A 20,000-nucleotide genomic window follows, 5' to 3' on the forward strand; every position below is an offset into this window, starting at 1 on the left:
TGTGGCTGTGTCTGTGTGGCGCGCTCTCACCATCTGCTCATTTAACGCCGCGCCCCCAAAAATAGAGGTGCGGCCTTGTCTTGTCTTGGCGGGGCGGGGCGGGGTGGAAGGGAGGGAGAGGGGAAGAAACAAGGAGCCACGTTGAAATACTAGTCTGTCTGATATTCATTCGAGCCCCCCCCCCAAAAAAAAAAAAAAAAAATAAATAAATAAATAAATACTAAATAAATAAATAGATAAATAAAATAAATAAATAACATAAAATAAGTAAATAAATAATAAATAGATAAATAAATAGTTAAAATAAAAATAAATAAATAAATAAATAATAAAATAAAATATAAAATAAATAAGAAAAAATAAATAAATGAATAAAATAAAGAAACAAATAAAACGCGACCACCTATGTCTGTACTTCAAGATTATTCAAGTATTAATGAAGAGAGAGAGAGAGAGAGAGAGAGAGAGAGAGAGAGAGAGAGAGAGAGAGAGAGAGAGAGAGAGAGAGAGAGAGAGAGAGAGAGATTCACTAATGATAACAGAATAAATACTTCATAATAATTTTTCTTCTACAACTTTTCCCTCAAGGGCGGTAGTGAGCAGCACAGTGACAAGCCTAACAAGTTCTCGGTGCAGCCAGTAATCCGCCCGTCCCTTGCTCATAATACTGACATGGGAGGGACGAGTAGCGCGTGATCGCCTCTTCCACCCCTCACTCACGTTCGCTCCTTCCCTTTCCCTTCCCCGCAGTCTTCTGCCGTGCTCCCCTAACCCTTCAATTTCGCTCATGTTGCGTCAGATGGTGGCGTGTCACTTTTGATTTGATCATCCTGGAGGGTAAACAGAGCAGGTGGCACGTCAGGGTAAACATTCCCTCTCATTACGCTGCTCGTGTCTCTCTTCTTCCCTTCCTCTTTCCCCCACCGCAGCAGCGACTTCCAGATAGGAGCGGCAAGGGTCTCAAGGTTTGAGAGACCCTGCAGGCGCGGCGACGATATTTCAGCATGCACTGAAAAATACTACAGGCTTGACATCTTGCTGCGTACTTTTTGATGTTTTATTTATTTACAGATTTTGTAATAGATGTTACAAACATTCGGCGTCATGTTATAGCCAAGTCGTAGCCCCGCCAGGAAGGGTTGCTGACTGAATGATGTGCAGCAGCTGGTGGTGACGCTGCCGTGCATTGCTGTCATTGCTTTGGGTAACAGATGGTGTCATTGCAGGTGTGTAGGCGCGGTCCGCAGCATGTCCGCTAACGGGCCGCAGATGCCAAGCTTGGCGGGCCTGGTGGCCGGGGTGGTGCCACCTCTCACGCCCGCCGCCCATAAAGGCCAGGCAGGCCGAATTGGCATCATGGGGGGGTCCCTTGAGTACACGGGGGCACCCTTCTACTGTGCCATGACGGCGCTGCGTATGGGCGCCGACTTGGCACACGTGTTCTGCCACCGCGACGCGGCCATTCCCCTCAAGACGTACTCGCCGGAGCTGATCGTGCACCCGCTGCTGGACGCAGCCGATCCGCTCACCGAGCTGGAGGAGTGGCTGCCGCGCCTGCACGCTCTGGTGCTGGGCCCAGGCCTCGGCCGCCGCCCGCAGACCTTCGCCACGCTGGGCCACGTACTGGAGGCCGCCAAGGACCGCCAGCTGCTGCTGGTGCTGGACGCCGACGCGCTTTTCTACTTGAATGAGAACTATGACACAATCCAGGGCTACTCTAACGCCCTGCTCACGCCCAACAAGGTGGAGTTCGCGAGACTGTACCGCGCCGTGATGAAGGCTGACATGCGAGCCGAGGGCGTCACGGCGGAGCACGTGCAGCAGGTGGCGACGCGGCTGGGCGTCACCATCGCCTGCAAGGGAGCCGTGGACATCATCGCCAGCGGGGATGGCGTGGTGCGCTGCGAGGTGGTTGGCTCCCCTCGACGCTGCGGCGGCCAGGGCGACGTGCTGAGCGGCGCAGCAGCCATCCTTCTGTACTGGGCCTACGGCACCGCGGCCGCCACGCAGGAGCAGCCCATCTACCCGCCCACGGTGCTGGCAGGCTGGGGCGCGTGTGCCCTCACCCGCCGCGCCGCCAGCCTCGCTTTCAGCCAGCGAGGGCGCGGCACCCTCACCACAGATATGCTGCCCTGCATCTCCCAGGCCTTCAACTCACTCTTCGAGGGCAAGACCAAGTGATGCAATTCCACGCCCCACAACAGCCCCCAGCCCAGCCCCCGCTGGGACAGGGGGCACTCCCTTCCCTTCCTCCAGGGTACACCGGACCCTATCTCACTCTGGGTTAGTGACCACGGCTGCGGTGCACACTGCCTTCAGGCAATCAATAAGATAAGGCAGTGGCAGTAATGCAATACATTTTCTATATAGTGTTCTCTGGACTGTTGATTTCCCTCACAAACGTCACAAGTCTGCGTCACCAACGTGCTCCTCTGGTGCTACGGTGCTGGTCGGCACTGCTCTTGTAATGACGTCCCTGTATTCCAGTCATAACGTGTGGCAATTCCTAGGCACCTTGTTTGTCTGCTTTCATTATGGGTAAAGCTTCCATTGTGCCTCAGCCATTTTGGGATGAATGTTATGTGATCGCACAACGAAAAACAATCATGACACACACACACACACACACACACACACACACACACACACACACACAGCGACCCCAGCACTGTATAAACAAAGATAACAACAAGCATATTTATTTATCAGTATAAAGGAGTACATACATCTTGTTCAGCACCTACATACATCATGTATCAAGAAAAATAGCTATTGTATAAATATTTTACATACAACAATTGCAGGAGGTCTTAAAGTGTGTAATTGTCATGTGTTGTCAAATGCGTATTAACGGGAACTTTTTTTTTCTCATCAGTTTTTATTATTTTGTGCATCACCATCTCTCTGTGCAACCATCTGACCACCATCTGTGTAGCCGCCTGCCAGGAAGTGCCCCGGCAGGCAGTGTGGTGGCGGCGGGAAGTCCGAGGGCGTGTAGTCACCAGACTGTGACCACTCTCAACAAAGGACTGAATGGTAGCACACAGTCTGGCTAACTCCCAAGCAAGTCATGTAAAGTCATGTGTATGTTTACCTTGACTCAAAACTGTCTTGCTCCTTATCTTACAGTACGACAGCTGCCTACTCTGTGCAACATGCTAAAATTATTATAACTGTCAGTGGAAGTTCTTGTTTACATGCAATAAATAGAACAATATCAATAACAGCTATGAATTACAACAAAGTGCATAGCAACCTTGGAGGCACATGACAATGTACTACACACACACACACACACACACACACACACACACACACACACACACACACACACACACACACACACACACACCTGTCTCACTTTTGATACTGTGGTATCTTAGTATGTACTGTTGGCATATTCTTATTTTCAAACATTTCTCTTCATATTGTTGGTAGGTAAGTCATTAATGGTTTCCTATTAAATAAAAAACTTTGCATAATTTTATCTGCAATGACCTTAAGAAAGTGTGTGTGTGTGTGTGTGTGTGTGTGTGTGTGTGTGTGTGTGTGTGTGTGTGTGAGAGAGAGAGAGAGAGAGAGAGAGAGAGAGAGAGAGAGAGAGAGAGAGAGAGAGAGAGAGAGAGAGAGAGAGAGAGAGAGAGACTTGTGAAAAGTGTACATGGGAAGATTGGAAGATTCATGAAAAGTTTACAGTAAAAAAAAAAAAAAAAAAAAAAAAAAAAAAAAAAACATACAATTCAAATTTCACAAAGTGCAATGCTAAAAATAAGATAAAATTTAGCCAGAACATTTAATTCTTTTAAGCAAGTGTCTGTGCTTCTCATGTTCTCAAGACAGGGTTTAAATAATGTTAAAGCTTCTCAGCAAAATTACGAGCCAATGAAAGGGAAGAAAATTAACGTGGAATTGATACAAACTCACACTGGCCAGGTGCTGTAGGAATACTTGAATTATGTATAACACTCTCCTGCAGCCAGCTTGAGAAGGTATCAACATTTTTGCCATGTGTTATAAAAAGTGACAACATGGATAGTCCCTGTGCATCATAAAAGTCAACTACATGGGGAGGAGAGATGGAAATGACCTCCTCTGCATTTCTGTCCCAACAGTAAGACAGAACTCATCTGTGGCTCCTCCCTCTCAGCAGCATCTCAGCTCCATACACAGAGACTGAACATTTGATGCCACAACTATATGCAGATGAAATTCATAGTCTTTTGTATAGTACCTGTTGATAAAGATGGAAATAGCCTGCTTTCCCATCTCTACTTTATCAGTTTCAAGGGCTGTGTGTGAAGCAAAACAACTACACATGGGACAAAGAAAAGAATGAGAATACAGCACAAAGAGAAAAATGGGAACGTGTCATACACAAATAATCCCAAGGAGCAGCACAGAGGAGAGGAAGACCACCGTCCATCACTGTCAATTGTGATGTTATTCTTGCTTCCTCATCACCTGAGAGATCAGAGAATTTTGTATCTTAATATTACACTTGAAAAATCCATTTAGTTGTTACTAGATAAATTTCTACATAATTCCTAGGTAACTCAATTGCAATTTTTATAGTGCATCAGAAAATACACTAGCCTATTCAGTATTTCATATTTTTCTGGTAGGCAAATGTTTGGCTTCTAAGAACCTTAATTTCTTGTTACTGTAACACACTGTGGCTTATCAGTGACTCAGCGGCACATCCTGTTAGGTACTGTACTGACTCACTTGATGTAAGGGTCAATTCATTACTGATTCACCAATGGTTGTGGCTTCTCTGAGACTCAGGTACTCACTTCCCTACTCATCTTGTTCTTCTCTCACACAACTAACCACTCATTTACACACACACACACACACGCACACACTTAACTATGATCCTACTAACTTTCTATGCTACTGTATCCATTCCTGCACACACACACACACACACAGTCATACAGTTATTAAACTCACACTCTCCCTCTTAATGAGTACTATTTGCCCCTGAGTCATGCATATCTAGAATACATCTCCATATTCTCTCTGAGTCAGAGTCACCTTCAAAGGTGACTCTGCTAATGAGTACACAATACAGAGTCATCTACCAGTGCCATTCAGAAACAAGTGAGTCAATACACCACATAATAAAATCTAATTTATTATACTAACTGCTAACTTTTATACACAACATGTACTGAATTAGCTTGAAGTGCCTGAAGTTTTGATAGTTTTGTGCCATTCAGTCCTGAAGTAGAGGTGTCATGTCATTACCTAACCCCTCATTGCAAGGTCTTTTGTCTCCTCACACACAAACAGCAAAACTAAACATCTGTCACACACTTGCCTCAGCAGCTGTCACTAAATCACTCATTCCAATCCAAGCACAGGCACACGGGACATGGGACACACATGGAGCCTCCTCACCTGCCGTGTGCTACTCAACGGCTGGGTAAATACACTCCAAATTGTACATGTTTCTATGGGGCTACATCCCCACACTACACCCCATGCCAAGCCTCATGCCTTCCTCTACACATGATGGGGCACCGGCACATCTTGTTACCACTGCTGAGAATAAAAGGGCTGGCATGTGGCAGGCTCAGCTGGTGATAGTCTGCCACTCCACCAACTTGCGGAACATTCCATCTGTGAGAGCCATGAGTTGGGAATAGGACCCCAGCTCCACCACCACCCCATTGTCTAACACTGCTATCTGGTTGGCATTCCTGCAGACAAGGGAACACACATAAGACTTCAACATGGTGTGTGTTACATCTATCTACTATATATATATTAGGTCAGCAATCACATGGGGTGACCCAGACAAAGCACCACACTCTCACACACATCATTCATACTCTTATCACATGAATATATTTTATTCACTTATGTCTTTCACTGATATAATGGAAATTATGCAACATTCTCTCTCTCTCTCTCTCTCTCTCTTGCATATGATCTCATGATAGAGCTAACTTTAAAGAAATTAAATCTCTATTTCTCTCTCTGACTTCTCCAGACTTATAGTTGAATAGTCTTTACAAGCTCACTCAAGTCCTGCCCTGCCTGAGTCACTTGCACACACTGACATGCACAGCACACACTACACCACCAGTACAGCATGGGGAGGATACACACACACACACTTACAGGCACAGCACACACACCAGTAGTACAGCATGAGGAACACTCACTTGATGGTGGAGAGTCGGTGGGCAATGATAATGACAGTGCGGCCTTCCATGAGTCTCTCCAGTGCTGCCTGCACCAGATTCTCACTCTCTGCGTCCAGGGCACTGACAAGCACACACGCATGCACACACACATCAAATCAATTAGTAAATAACAATAACATACAATTATTTGCATAGTTCATGAGATCAGCAAATAAATAATGAATGTGATGAGTTGGTGTTTGAACAAATACATACTTGCAAAATTATGAAAAAAGTAATTTTGTCCTTTGCTCTCATTTAGATAGATAATTCACATACATTAATAGATGAGGCTTAAAAAAGTTGAGAAATCTAGCTTTCCAAGTAGAAGTATTGACCTGATTACTAAGTGTATTCCAGGCTTAAAAAAGATGAGAAATCTAGCTTTCCAAGTAGAAGTATTGACCTGATTACTAAGTGTATTCCATCTATCTACCACTGTATTTGAGAACTAATTCCTTCTTATCTCTTCTTCTAAGAAGGAATACGAATAAACACACACACACCTGATTACAGAATCTATTGCACTTATCTACCACTTTATTTGAGAACCAATTTTTTCCTATCTCTTTATGAAGTACACACATACACACACACACACACCTGGTGGCCTCGTCAAGGAGGAGGATGCGTGGGTTGGTGATGAGGGCACGGGCAATGGCAATGCGCTGCTTCTGCCCGCCGGAGAGCATGATGCCGCGCTCCCCTACCAGCGTGTCCAGGCCAGCCGGGAAGGACTGCACAAAGCCCAGAGCATTGGCCTCCTTTACTGCTGCCAGAAGGACCTCCTCCGTCACTGCCTCAGTCTCCTCCACTCCATACAGCAGGTTTTCTCGGATAGTTGTGGAGAACAAAACTGGCTCCTAGAGGGGGGATGGTAGGGTGGTAAGTGTGTGTGCGTGATTCACCTACAGTCATCTGCTGATCACCCAGCCAGCTGTTACCATATGGAAAGAGTTCAGAGCTCATAGTGACTGATCTTCGGGTAGGACTGAGACCATTTACATACCACACACTGGGACAGCGAGGTCACAGCCCCTCAGGTTACATCCTGTACCTACTTGCTGGTAGGTGAACAGGGGCTACACATTAAGAGGCTTGCCCATTTGCCTTGCCGCTCCCAGGATTTGAACCCAGGCCTTCTTGGTTGTGAGCTGGGTGTGCTAACCACTACACTATGTGGTGTGTGTGTGTGTGTGTGTGTGTGTGTGTGTTATTATTATGTTAGAAGGGCACTGGCCAAGAGCAAACAAAAAGAAGAGAAAAAAAGCTCCACTGAAGTACCAGTCCCTAAAGAAAGGTCAAAAGGATAATTCAAAACTGCAGGGCAAGTGTCTTGAAATCTCCCTCCTGAAAGAATTCAAGTCATAGAAAGAAGGAAATTCAGAAGCAGGTAGGGAGTTCCAGGGTTTACCAGAAAAAGGGATGAATGACTGAGAATACTGGTTAACTCTTGCATTAGAGAGGTAGACAGAACAGGGCTTTAAGTGTCTTGAAAGAATTGTAGAATGCAAGATGATGAGACTGGAAGCTTGAAGCACAAGACAGCTGTTCCCTTCAACAGGTGCACTAAAGGAACCTTGTACTCGTACATGCAGAGGTCCATTGATCAACAGACATCAAGAAATCTGCACTTACTTCCAAGTTTAGTGTTTTCCCTCAATCTAGGTATAAGGAAACTTGTACATGTGTAAGTCCATTAATGGCTGGACATCAAGTAATATTCTGCCTTCACTTCTGAGAGTAGTGTTTCCCTCAATCTTTAGTTTTACTGGCTGACAATTCAATAACACAGACCTTTGACTAAGGAAAGCTGCAGTACAATGCTCAACTACTGATCACAACTGAAATTTGAGAGAGAGTATGATGAGCAATCTGAGAACTTATGAACAAGATTACTGAAAAACTGATTACTTTCACACAAGGAATGAGTGGAATGCAATATGGAAGTGATAAAATAAGAGAAGAAGGCCAGGAACTGATTGAGAGCCTGGAGAAAAGCAGTTGTGGGAAGACAGGAAGAGAGAGAGAGAGATGGAGGAATGGAATTGTGGTAGAACTGCAGAGGATGGATGGCACAGAGGAAGATGCAAGGATGCCAACCCATCACTCTCCAGAAATAGCAAGAGAAGGAAAATTCACTGAAAACTCATATCTTTTACATTAAACGACCAGACAAAAGGCCCACCTGGCTGACAGAACCGATCATTGACCTCAGCCATGTTGGATCAAGTTGGGTCAGTGGCACACCATCCACAGTGACCTCTCCAGCCTGAGGGTCATACAAACGCAACAGCAGTGACCCAATAGTGCTCTTGCCTGACCCACTGGAGCCCACCACTGCCACCACGTTGCCTAGGGGATGGGAGGGAGGGAATGGGGAGGAGTGATCAGGTTGGTGTGAGGGATGTATTTTGAAATGTTTTATTCTCATTGGGACTGTTTTCAAAGCCTATTTGGATGCTTTGTTGTATTTTCATGGGTGTTTTTCCTACTGATAATACAGAATCCTGGTAGAAATATCACTAGAATAATGAAGGTATTCTTGAAAACCTCAGTATACTTCCACAGAGTCCTTAAGGAGTCAAGTTAAGTCTACCACAAGGATCATGAATACACTCCTGAAAACCTTAATAATAACTGTCACTAGAGTCTGTTAAAACAAAACTCTTAAGGTCTATCATTATAATCATGATGACACTCTTAAAAACTTTAAAAACCTCCACAAGAATCTGTTAAAAGAAGTTAAATCTATCACCAGAATCATGAAGACAGTCCTGAAAGCCCCAATAATAATTTTCTCTAGACTCTGTTCAAAGAAATCAAGTCAAATCACTACACTGCAACACTTGAAGGCATGGGCCAATATGCCAAAGCAGGTGATGCTAATAATAAGCCACTGCATCACTCACCTGCTGGCACATTGAGGTCAAGCCCCTTGAAGATGGCCATGTCAGGTCGTGTCGGGTAAGCAAAATCCACGCTTGAGAAGTTGACCTCACCGCGGAAGGCCTCAGGAGGGAGCTGGATGCCTGATGGTGAAGGGAAGTGAACACAGTCACCACCAAGAACCACCGTCACCATTAACTCTTTCACCACCAGACACCTTTTCTCACAAACACTTACAACATTTAAAACATCTATTTTTGTACTTGTATGTGGCCAGCTGTGCTATGCCTAAGCTCCTGGTGTAGTATGATGGTCCACAAGACTATCTCTTTCTACCTGACAGGGCTAGGGGGTGTGAGTAATGTGTGTGTGTGTGTGTGTGTGTGTGTCAGTGGTTCTTTGTTTGGGCCACCCTGTGTGGGATTGCCAGCTTGCTATATAGATAGATCAATAGTTTTTTTGTACTGGAGTATCTTAATTAGTTTTGTAGCTAAGAAAAGATAAAATTAACATACTCGTAATATTCACAGCCCCAAACACACCTCCAGATGTCGGCATTTCTGGTTTTCTGTCCATCAGCTGGAATAGCCTGGTGGATGCTCCAAGGCCACGGTTCATCTCAGAGTAGAAGCTCGACAGGCCTCCCAGCGCGATGCCGATGTATGCAGCATACAGCAGAAATGATGACAGCTGGCCCACTGTGAGGGCTGAGTCCGTCACCAGCCCACCACCATAGTACAGCACAGACAGGATGATTACATTGCCACTGAGCCCAGTCTAAAGGGAGAAGGATGGAATGATAGTACAACATGGGGAAAAAAAAAAAAAAAAAAAGCCCCCCCTCCCACACACACACACACACACACACACACACACACACACACACACACACACACACACACACACACACACACTGAGAGCGCCAGTCCCCTCAAAGAGAGGTCAAAAAGGATCATGTAAAACTGGAAGATGTCTTGATTCTGTTGTCACTTTGTCCAGTCTAGAGGGACATGGGGGAAGTGACAGTACAATACACACTGGATGATCAAGTTGCCACTCAGCCTAGTGTAGAGGAATGGAAGAGGATGGATAGAGTGTAATTATAAGATGCAAGAATGGAATCAAGCCCTCATTCCCATTTCATTGAACCTACCCCCCATCGCCATCTCACTTACTTTTTTTTCTATATATATAAGAGGGACAACAGCCAAGGGCAACAAAATTTATATAAAAAGGCCCACTGAGTTGTCAGTCTCCAAAGATCAAGAGCCAAAAAAAATTTAACCAAATCTAAAGAAATATCTTGAGATCTCCCTTACTTGAGAGAATACAAGTCACAGGAAGGGGGAATACAAAAGCAGGCAGGGAGTTCCAGTGCTGTATCCCCTGTCCTCTCCACTGCCCTAATCTTTCCTTGCCTCCTTTCACCTCCTCACACTCACCAGGCCAAAGAAGACTCCTCGGGCAAAGGACTCGCGATAGGTCATCTGCAACACCTCCTCTGCCCTTGCCCGATACCTCTCCACTTCTCTCGCCTCGCTGCCAAATGCTCGCACTGTCCGCACGTTGCCAATACGCTCCTCGGCCACCTGGGTTGCTGCAGCCAAGGTGTCCTGCAGTGGTGGTGGTGGTGGTAATTGTGATCATGGGGACTGAAGATTGTATCAATGAACTCTAGCACCCTACATGTCAACCTACATGTCTGAACCCATGCATATGATATGTCTTAGTAATAATTATCAATATCAATAATATATACAGGAAGCAATGGTGAATACATACATACAGCTAAATACCCATTCTTGTATTTCCTCAGTCTCACACAAACACACTTTCTTGTACTCCAAAACATTCAGTCATTCTTCCATTTACTCTGCTTAGGAGCCTTCTTTCAATCCACACTATGCACCTTCAATACATCTCACATTACTGTCACATAAACTCTGCTATACATTCCTTGTCTTTAAGTCTGTTCTGCAAGTGGAAAAAATATACACATCTACCTATATACCAAGCTGGCTATCCCACATGGATTGGCCCAGACAAGGCACCACACATTCACACTCTTAGCCCTGTCATCCCCTAGAGGAAAGGGACAGTCTTGTAGACCACTGTACTACATTCCAGGAGTTCAGGCAAAGCACAGCTGGCCATATACAAGTACAAGAAGAAAAATGGATGTCTAAAAAGTTATAGGTGTTTTGTGGGAAAAAAAAAGGTGTCTGGTAGTGAGAGAGTTAATGACAATACACACACACACACACACACACACACACACACACACACACAGTCTCACCTGCACCTTCCTGGTAATATTTTTGACATATCGACCATAGAACACAGCTGACAGGGCCACAGGAGGAACAATGGACAGCCCCACCATGGCCAGCTCAGGGGACATGTAGAACTGCAGACAACGAGGAGGAAAGAGAAGCCAGTGTTACTTACAAAGAATTACAGATTACAATGAAACTTAAAACATTAGCAGACTCTTAGGTTCCTACTAAGTTGTTTGGATTGAATATGCTATACTGATTACATAACTGACTATATTACTAAAGAAACAAAATACTTACAGTATAAAATGAGAAGAAATTATAAATCTATTGTTTCCACTGTTTGTTGGAGATGTTTAAATGGAGAGAAGAGGGAGGATACAAAGCAAAAAGAAATGGAGGGATAGCAAAAGGAAGATGATGATAACAAGGACAAGGAAAAGGAGAAGGAAGACAGGAACAAGAAAGAGAAAAAAAAAATATTGGTATAAAGACTTTAAGACTCACTAAAGAAACCATACATGAAAGACAGAGATTGACAGAGACACCCTAAGAGAGAGAGAGAGAAACCCTAAGCCTCACCAAAGAAAAAGAACAAGGAAGGGAAAAGAATTAAGTGTGTTGGTACAAAGACTCATTAGAGAAGTTATATATGAGAGACAAACACAGAGACAGAGAGAGAGACATCCTAAGCCTCACCATCATGCCCACACCAGCCAGGGCCATGACGGTGGAGCGCAGGCCATCCGAGATGTTGGCAGTGACGGCCTGGGAGACAAGCGCAGTGTCGGCCGAGAGTCTGTTGACCAGCTCGCCTGTCTTGGTGTGGTCAAAGAAGGCTGTCTCCTGGTGCATGATGGATGAGAAGACAGACACTCGCAGGGACTTGGTGATGCGCTGCCCTGTGGGGGATGGATGGGAGAATGTAGGGAAGAACGTAGGGAAGAACAGAGAGGAGAGAAAGAAGAATGGAGAAATGAAAGAGACATTAAGACTATACATCAGCTGGAATATAATACAGTTACATAGTTTTTCTTTTCAACAGTGTGTGTTTTGGTATTACATAAAGAATAAAAGAAAAATTAAATAAATAAATAATGGGAAAAGGTGAATTTGATGCATTAACGGGAGAACACACACACACACACACACACACACACACAAATAAATAGATAGACAGAGATTTCACTAACCACAAACATGCACATTAAATATATTAATAAAATCACAAAGTAGTCCAAACATGAACACAGTAACAAATTAAAACACATTATAAAACAAAAAAAGGACCCAACAAAACCAGATCAATTAATTGAGACAACCAGGCAGAAAAACATGCAAGGAAGAAAAGAAAAAGAAAAAACAAAAGTTACAGAGAACTTACATAAACCAGATGAAAGAAGAGGAACTTTAGTAGTAGTAACAGAAGAAGTAGTAGTTGTAGTAGTAGTATTAGTAGTAGTAGTAGTATAGCAGTAGTAGTAATAAGACAAGGAGTATAGTTTGCTATTAGTAGTAGCAGTAACACACACACACACACACACACACACACACACACACACACACACACACACACACACACACACACACACACACACCTGCCACATTCATGAGGTACACCCTGCCAAAGTTTGCTGCTGCCCCTGTGAGGAAGACACCAGTAAGGGCCAGACACACGCGCTGCAGACCGCCACTCATGGCCTGGCCCCCATCGGCTGTGTAGATGAGGTCAATGACGTGTCCCAGGGCGAAGGGCACAGACATGGTGATGGTGCTGGATACTGAGAGGAGCCCAATGGCATCTGTGTGGGGGAATTGTGGGAATAATGGTGAGGCATGAGAGATGGAGGAATGGGTGAATGAAGGTGGGGTGTGTGGGATGGGAAATGGAGGAAGTAATGGAGGGAAGAACAGAGGGAAAAAGAGAGAGAAGAATGGAGGGAAGGTAGGAAGAAGAATGGTGGGCATGAGAGGTGGAGGAGTAATGGTGTGGTGTGAGGGATAGGAAATGGTGGAGTAATGGTGGGTATGAGGGATGGAAAATGGGGAGGTTACAGGTGGGTGACAGATTAGTGGTGTGTATGTGTGTGTGCAACAAAAATATGATAATTTGGCATAAAAAGATTAAGCATAACAAATAGATAACACACACACACACAAACATCCCATCTCTACATATAAACACACACACACACACACACTTTACCTACATGCAAGGGTCCAACGCTCAGGCTTGGCAAGGGCAAAGAGTCTCCTAATTTCAGACATGGATGGTGGCTGCAGCTTGGGTGTCGTTGCTGCCGCTGTTCTCTTGGCCAGCTTGGTAGTGGGTGGCAGTGAGGTTGTGTCTGCCGGCCTGGCCCCATGCTGGCCTCGGCGACACTCTACAACAGTCAGGACATGTCACTCCATATAACAAAATCCCAGGAGTGACAGCAGCAGCACAAATGAGCGTGAGAAGATAAGAAAATGAGGGACATTGCATGAGACCATCAGGCCTCCACGTACTAGTCCTTGCCATCATCCCTATCCATAAATTTGTCTAATCTTCTTTTAAATCTCCCTAATGACTCAGCACTAACAACATGACTACTGAGACTATTTAATTCATCTACCACTCTATTTGAAAACCAATTCTTTCCTATCTCACCAATAACATCAGCTTTAGATGCTAATTTCAGTACAGATCACAACAAAACATGAGGATTTTATCATGGGGACTAACAGCTGAATGGACAAATGTAGCCTGTGGGATGGGGTACTGAATTAATGCTGACTAGACAACATTCCTTCAAAGACTATGGCTGTTTCAGTCTGTCCTGTCCAGTCATCTGCACACAGCACCTCAGGGACTGATGCCCTCATCACTGCTTCAGGTGTTCATGACTGAGGTTCACTTGAGCAACAGTTACCACCAAGACACCCAAGATCATGTCATGAAGGGAGACTACCACATGCATACATCAGTTTTTAATGAAGGGATGATGTATAAGAATTAGAAAAATCCCAGAAGTTACATTTACTGGGCCCAGCTAACCAGCACACTGAGAATATTAGATTACCCATAGGAATTATAGGAACACAAAAGAAGAATAAAAAGTATCAGACCTGTTGGCCCTTACAAGCCTGTCTGTGATAGTATCTGATCTCAAGTATGCACTGTAGGACAGTAAAGATAAGCTTAACTTTGTAAAAACAGCCACACTGCAGATATAATGTTCAAGTCAATCCACTTGTCTCTGTCTGTCTCTCACCTGCAACATAAATGACTGGTGGCTGGAGGAAGGCTCTGTCCCTGTGATGAGGAGTGTCTGGCACCCACAGCCCCCCTGCCAGGCCCCTCCTGTTGCCCAGCCTCAGGCAAGTCTGGCAAAGAAAGGAATGAAAATCAATACCATGGAATACTATACTGAGTGTGACAGAAAGATCAGGTCAGTGTAACTCTTCCAAAGTAACTGTGAATGACAGAACTGATCTACTTCACGCAACAGACAATTTGCATCTCACATTCTCCAATGTTCTGCTTAAGAAATTATACCAGGCCGACCTTTCCTTATTTACTTTCCTGTCCCTATGGTTATGACAAAAAGAAAAAAAGAAAAAGAAATAAATAAAATTCTTGGTGTAATTCTGTGTTGCAAGTTCAATCAGCATCAACAAATACATGAAGGTGTTTACAGCAGCTGGAGAGTACCTCACCCCAGGCCAACTGTGTCGCAGCGCCAACAGAAGCGTGGGGTCCAGGGCACCACGACACCACACACCTGCTGCCAAGCTCACTGCCACACCTGCCATCATTCCCAGAATGCTCCTTCACACCTGAAATGATGTCATCCTCTCATGGTCAAAGCTGACAAGTCTGCTCCACACACACAAGCAGTACTTAGGTAGTAACTTGGCTGGCTGCTGGGAAGCCTCCACTCACTGAGACCATGGAACACTGGCTGGATTTTTGGGGAAATATCAGCTATGGTCATGAGAGGACCAGAGGACAGTGTTGAATACTGACAGCACCTTCAGGCTGGTAAATGCTGATAAAAGAACAACCAGTTATTTTTCATTTAATATTATTTGTTGAAATTTTACAGAAGTTTAAATGGATTGAGAATTTATAGAATTCTATGCCGGGTGGGGTGCAGTCCACCCCCGGTTAGGTTGGGTTAGGTTAAGTTAGGTTAGGGTGGTCGAGGGGGTGCTGCCCCCCCCACTAGATTAGGTTAAGTTAGATGGCCGGGGGTTCAAGTGAGGTGTAGCACCCTCACAAGGCTAGGTTTGGGAGCCCATATTTAAGTTGTATTTGCTCTCCAAGCCAAAATAAATCTGAAAAGAATAACTTTTTCCATAGATTTTTCTTGAAGGCCAAATTTCCCTCATTTTAGTGTTCCCCACCTGAAAACCCCTTTCCCACCAGGTCCCCATGTTTGCTGGGGCTGGGAAGGGACGACGAAAGAATATATAAGATGATGCTATCGGTAAGATTTACTCTCAAGAATTGCTTGTTGGAACGACAGTATCTTCCTCCTCTTCTCACCACCATCACCATCCAGAACAGCAGCAGCGGCAGCAGGAGAGGCAGCAATCAGCACTATTGCAACATTGCAGCACTGCCTCCTCCTTGACAAAGAGCTAGTCAGGCAAAGAAAGCCTCACCTGGCCACGCCTCCACCACCGGAAGTTACCTAATCACAGCTGCACTTGACAAGTCCTGCGGTGAACTTTTACCTTATAACTTATTCTCACACTTCCACGCGTCAGGTGACAGTAACGTGCTGCAGTACATGGTGGCTGGCTGGCAAGAGTGGGGTCAGCAGACAGCACCAGCACAGCACACCTTCACAGCCGGACACCGCCAGTAGCAGCAGCAGCAGCAGGATGTCAACAAACTCTCACCTGCCGAGGCTCGCTTCTCACTGACTCATCAACTTCCTGAGTCAAAGTTCACGTCTCAGGTGAGGGCGAGGCACTTATTAACAACTTCACAAGGCACCCTCTCTCCTCATGAGGTTGAGTATTTTTTTTCAGAAAACCCATAAGGCGACGCAACCCGGAGCTAAGGTGTCTTCTCCAGTACACAACCCGCAATGTAAACACTGACAGGCCATTGGAAAATTATAAACTTATTTATATAAACTCACATGAGATACTGCATCCAGCTCTAACAGGTCTGATCGTATTTAAGTGGATGGGAAGCCCAGTGTGCGTCCAGTAATTATTTTGCCTCGACAACTACAATTTGTTTCATATCAGGACGTGCGATAGCAGAAATAAAATGCGCTGAACTCTTGATCCGTAGTATGATCGATGGTGAAGTACCTGAAAACATGCTGCCGGCATTGAATGAAATTTAAAACGAAATGATATGGCCTCTATCTCTGGGATGGATGCATTTTCATAATTTTATCATGCAGACGTCGATCAGCTAGTTGTTGAGTCTCTCAAGATAACTGTGATTTTTCAAGTTATTGACTAACATTGTTGTTCGTATCTGGACATCCTTCAGTAGGTTTATGAATTTCTTAAGGTAAGGGGAACACATGGCATTCGCATATCCAACATGTGTCCTCAGTAAGGCTGTATTAATTGTTTCTTAAATGTATCTTGGTCCAGGTAGTAAAAGATCCTTCTAATCAGACCCATAATTTGTTTTGCCCTCTTAACTTTTTCATGTACGTACATACTCAGCAAATGTGAGCTCCGGGTCAATGATAACACCTAAGTCCTTAAATAAGTGTTCCGGCATATTACCGCATAGTTTGTAGTTGTGTGTGGGTCAGATTTTAAATTTTCCAATCGACAACACCCCACATTTGTGAATCTCAGTAACCAGGTTTTGGTCCACTCTTGCAGGACAGTTAATGTATTCTGTAGTACCACAGCGTCCTCCTTTGTGTCCACCTTATGTAGAATTTTGGTGTCATCGCAAACAAAGCCAGCCGGTAAGTCGTTTATGTATATGTGAAAGGAGCGGTCCTAGCACACTTCCCTGTGGGACTCCACTTAGGACTCCAGCTGGTCGATATTTATGGCCATTTACGGAGACAGTTTCGCTCCTTCCTGTAAAAAAAGAAAAAAAAAATCTATCCATTCAAGGAGCACGCGTAACGCATTACACATCTACGAATCCATAAATATTCTTCCACTTTCAATTAGTCTCATATTTTGCGATAGTAATATGAAATTAAATGTAAACTTATAAAACTAAATTATAAGTCATTATAATTGTAACTGGCAAAGTGCCACATAACATCAATTCAAGCGCCAAATTTAAACTGCTCTTCACGGCGCTTACAATCACCTAATGTCGCAACTTCTTTTTGGACATCGATGGAGATCAGCCGTATCAGGTACATGATAAGTTACGATGTCACAGCTCAGTTACGGCACTGCATCTTCGTAATTCAGTCCCAGGAGCAAGGAATGACTCGCTCCCTCAAGCTTCCTTGTGCAGGAGTGTGGTGGATGTGGCAGATGCGGTGGGAGTGAGAGAGCGACCTTTCATGTGACGGCAAGCCAGTATTCTGGTGCCATAAGGAAGGATACAGTAGCATCAGTCAGTCAGTGCCAGGGAGAGGGGCGGGTGGACACCGGATCCCCTCTGGGAACACATTAAGTGCTTCCCGCCTCCGTGGCCACCACACTATTTCCAGTTTACATTTCTCCTGATTGGTTGTGTGATAGGTTTATTGTTTTATATAGAAATACAACAAAGGAGGAGGACGGAGCCTGTCTCCTTCCGGTTCTCTTCCTTATACTTTTATAAAGGATAAATAAAAAAACTCATTCTTGTTGACATTCTTGTATTGCATACACCATGTATGTATGTGGATTAGAGAGAGAGAGAGAGAGAGAGAGAGAGAGAGAGAGAGAGAGAGAGAGAGAGAGAGAGAGAGAGAGAGAGAGAGAGAGAGAGAGAGAGAGAGGAAGCTTTCACACACACACACACACACACACACACACACACACACACACACACACACACACACACACACACACACACACACACACGTGAGATAAACAAATTCGTGTATTTCTGCTTGTCAGCGAGCAGAGTGCGAGTAACACACAAATGATCACAACACGAATCATCCACGTGGTATGCAAGTGGTAACTGGGCCACCGCTGAGCCGCCGCCTGGGGCTTTGTTCACTACGAGACACCGGAAGAGAGGAGGGGGGGGGAGGAGGAGGAGGAGGGAATTAAATCACTACAGCGCAGGGAAGAAATATTGTAGCAAGAAATGCACAGTGCGAGCTGTAACAAAGACATTTCAGTCCTGGGGTGCGATATTTGCAAAGAAAATAAAGAAAGAGATGGTCAAGAAACACTGGGCAGTATTTCGAGGCGCTGTGCTCTCATGAGGACATCTGGAGGCGACAGAGATGGATGGTAAGGGTTTTCCCATTGATTTTTTTTTTCTTTTAATGCAAGAGGGGCACTGGCCTAGGGCTACAAAATCTTAGAAAAAAGGCCCACTGAGGTGCCAGTCCCTAAAGAAAAAAAAAAAAAAAAAAAACTCAAAGGATTATCCAGAATTAGAGAATGTTGCAGAATGCTTGTTAAAGTGCGACCAGCATCATGAAAGCACCCTCGTGAAAACCTCTACGTACTGTACACTGCAGGCTGTTGAAAGAAGACATGGGAATCCATAATGTTTGAAACACGTCGGAAAGGACAAGGGGAAGAAGAATCACATCCTATTTCGCTACACTGTCACAAAGACTGGGAAGAATTACTATGAATTACAAAATAAATATTAAATAAGATTATGAAAAAAAAAAATACATCGTTACATACTCCACAGCCAAGGACTTCATTAATATACTCGGAGAATTACATAATAATAATTATACTTGTAGGAGTACGGAGTAGGGAATAAAAAGTCACGTGTCAGAGTTACAAACTAAATGGTGATGGTAACAAAAACAATAATAATGATGATAATAATAATAATAACAATAATAATAATAATAATAATAATAATAATAATAATAATAATAATAATAATAATAATAATAATAGTAATTTTAACTCCCATTATAATATATAACGTTTACTAATAATAAATTAATGGTGATGGTAACAATAATAATAATAATATTAATAATAATAATAATAATAATAATAATAATAATAATAATAATAATAATAATAATAATATTGATTTTAACTCCCATTACAATATGTAACATTTACTAGTAACTTAACTTGAAAGAAATGATAATAGCTAGAATTATCACAGCAGTGTACACCTACATAGAACACACACACACACACACACACACTCACACACACACACACACACACACAAACACATACTAAATAAATACATTAATATTCTCATAGTTAAATATATATATATATATATATATATATATATATATATATATATATATATATATATATATATATATATATATATATATATATATATATATATATATATATATATATATATATATATATATATATATATATATATATATATATATATATATATATATATATATATATATATATATATATATATATATATATATATATATATATATATATATATATATATATATATATATATATATATATATATATATATATATATATATATATATATATATATATATATATATATATATATATATAT

At 43.3% G+C, this 20,000-nt stretch overlaps 2 protein-coding genes across 6 annotated transcripts in view; one reads left to right on the forward strand and one right to left on the reverse strand.

Moving 5' to 3' along the window:
* The window catches only part of LOC135104734 (ATP-dependent (S)-NAD(P)H-hydrate dehydratase-like), a 6,952-nt gene extending 3,470 nt beyond the window's left edge, over positions 1-3,482 (forward strand). For 2 of the 3 annotated variants that reach the window (XM_064012279.1, XM_064012280.1), the window contains exon 2: positions 1,227-3,482. In XM_064012279.1, the coding sequence (XP_063868349.1) occupies positions 1,249-2,181 (933 nt within the window). In that variant the 5' untranslated portion in view covers positions 1,227-1,248 and the 3' untranslated portion in view covers positions 2,182-3,482. Of the gene's footprint in view, positions 68-1,226 lie in introns of all 3 variants that reach the window. The other variant, XM_064012281.1, reaches the window with a different exon arrangement.
* A 1,641-nt stretch (positions 3,483-5,123) lies between these two features.
* Positions 5,124-16,628, reverse strand: LOC135104733 (ATP-binding cassette sub-family B member 10, mitochondrial-like). 3 transcript variants are annotated; one of them, XM_064012278.1, is made up of 14 exons: positions 16,082-16,222; positions 15,059-15,178; positions 14,614-14,725; positions 13,570-13,743; positions 12,958-13,161; positions 12,059-12,261; positions 11,380-11,490; positions 10,526-10,696; positions 9,626-9,860; positions 9,107-9,226; positions 8,383-8,549; positions 6,798-7,057; positions 6,174-6,275; positions 5,124-5,705 (listed from the first exon to the last, which is right to left on the reverse strand). In XM_064012278.1, exons 2-14 carry the CDS (start codon positions 15,155-15,157, stop codon positions 5,579-5,581), a joined length of 2,085 nt encoding a protein of 694 aa, XP_063868348.1. In that variant the 5' UTR covers positions 15,158-15,178; positions 16,082-16,222; the 3' UTR covers positions 5,124-5,578. The 3 variants fall into 3 exon arrangements, with proteins under 3 accessions (XP_063868348.1, XP_063868347.1, XP_063868346.1); XM_064012277.1 differs by lacking the exon at positions 16,082-16,222 and adding an exon at positions 16,495-16,628 and having other exon boundaries at positions 5,426-5,705; XM_064012276.1 differs by lacking the exon at positions 16,082-16,222 and adding an exon at positions 16,250-16,386 and having other exon boundaries at positions 5,426-5,705.
* Positions 16,629-20,000: the final 3,372 nt, after the last annotated feature.

This window comes from Scylla paramamosain, chromosome 11, assembly GCF_035594125.1.
Source record: "Scylla paramamosain isolate STU-SP2022 chromosome 11, ASM3559412v1, whole genome shotgun sequence".
Lineage (NCBI taxonomy): Eukaryota > Metazoa > Arthropoda > Malacostraca > Decapoda > Portunidae > Scylla > Scylla paramamosain.

Coding starts and splice junctions, on each gene's coding strand:
- LOC135104733 (XM_064012278.1), bottom strand. CDS start 15,157: ATGATGGCAGGTGTGGCAGTGAGCTTGGCAGCAGGTGTGTGGTGTCGT. Junction 10,697..11,379: donor ATATTACCAGGAAGGTGCAG/GTGAGACTGTGT, acceptor CCACCACTGCAG/GACACCTTGGCTGCAGCAAC. Junction 7,058..8,382: donor TGATCGGTTCTGTCAGCCAG/GTGGGCCTTTTG, acceptor TCCCCCCTCTAG/GAGCCAGTTTTGTTCTCCAC.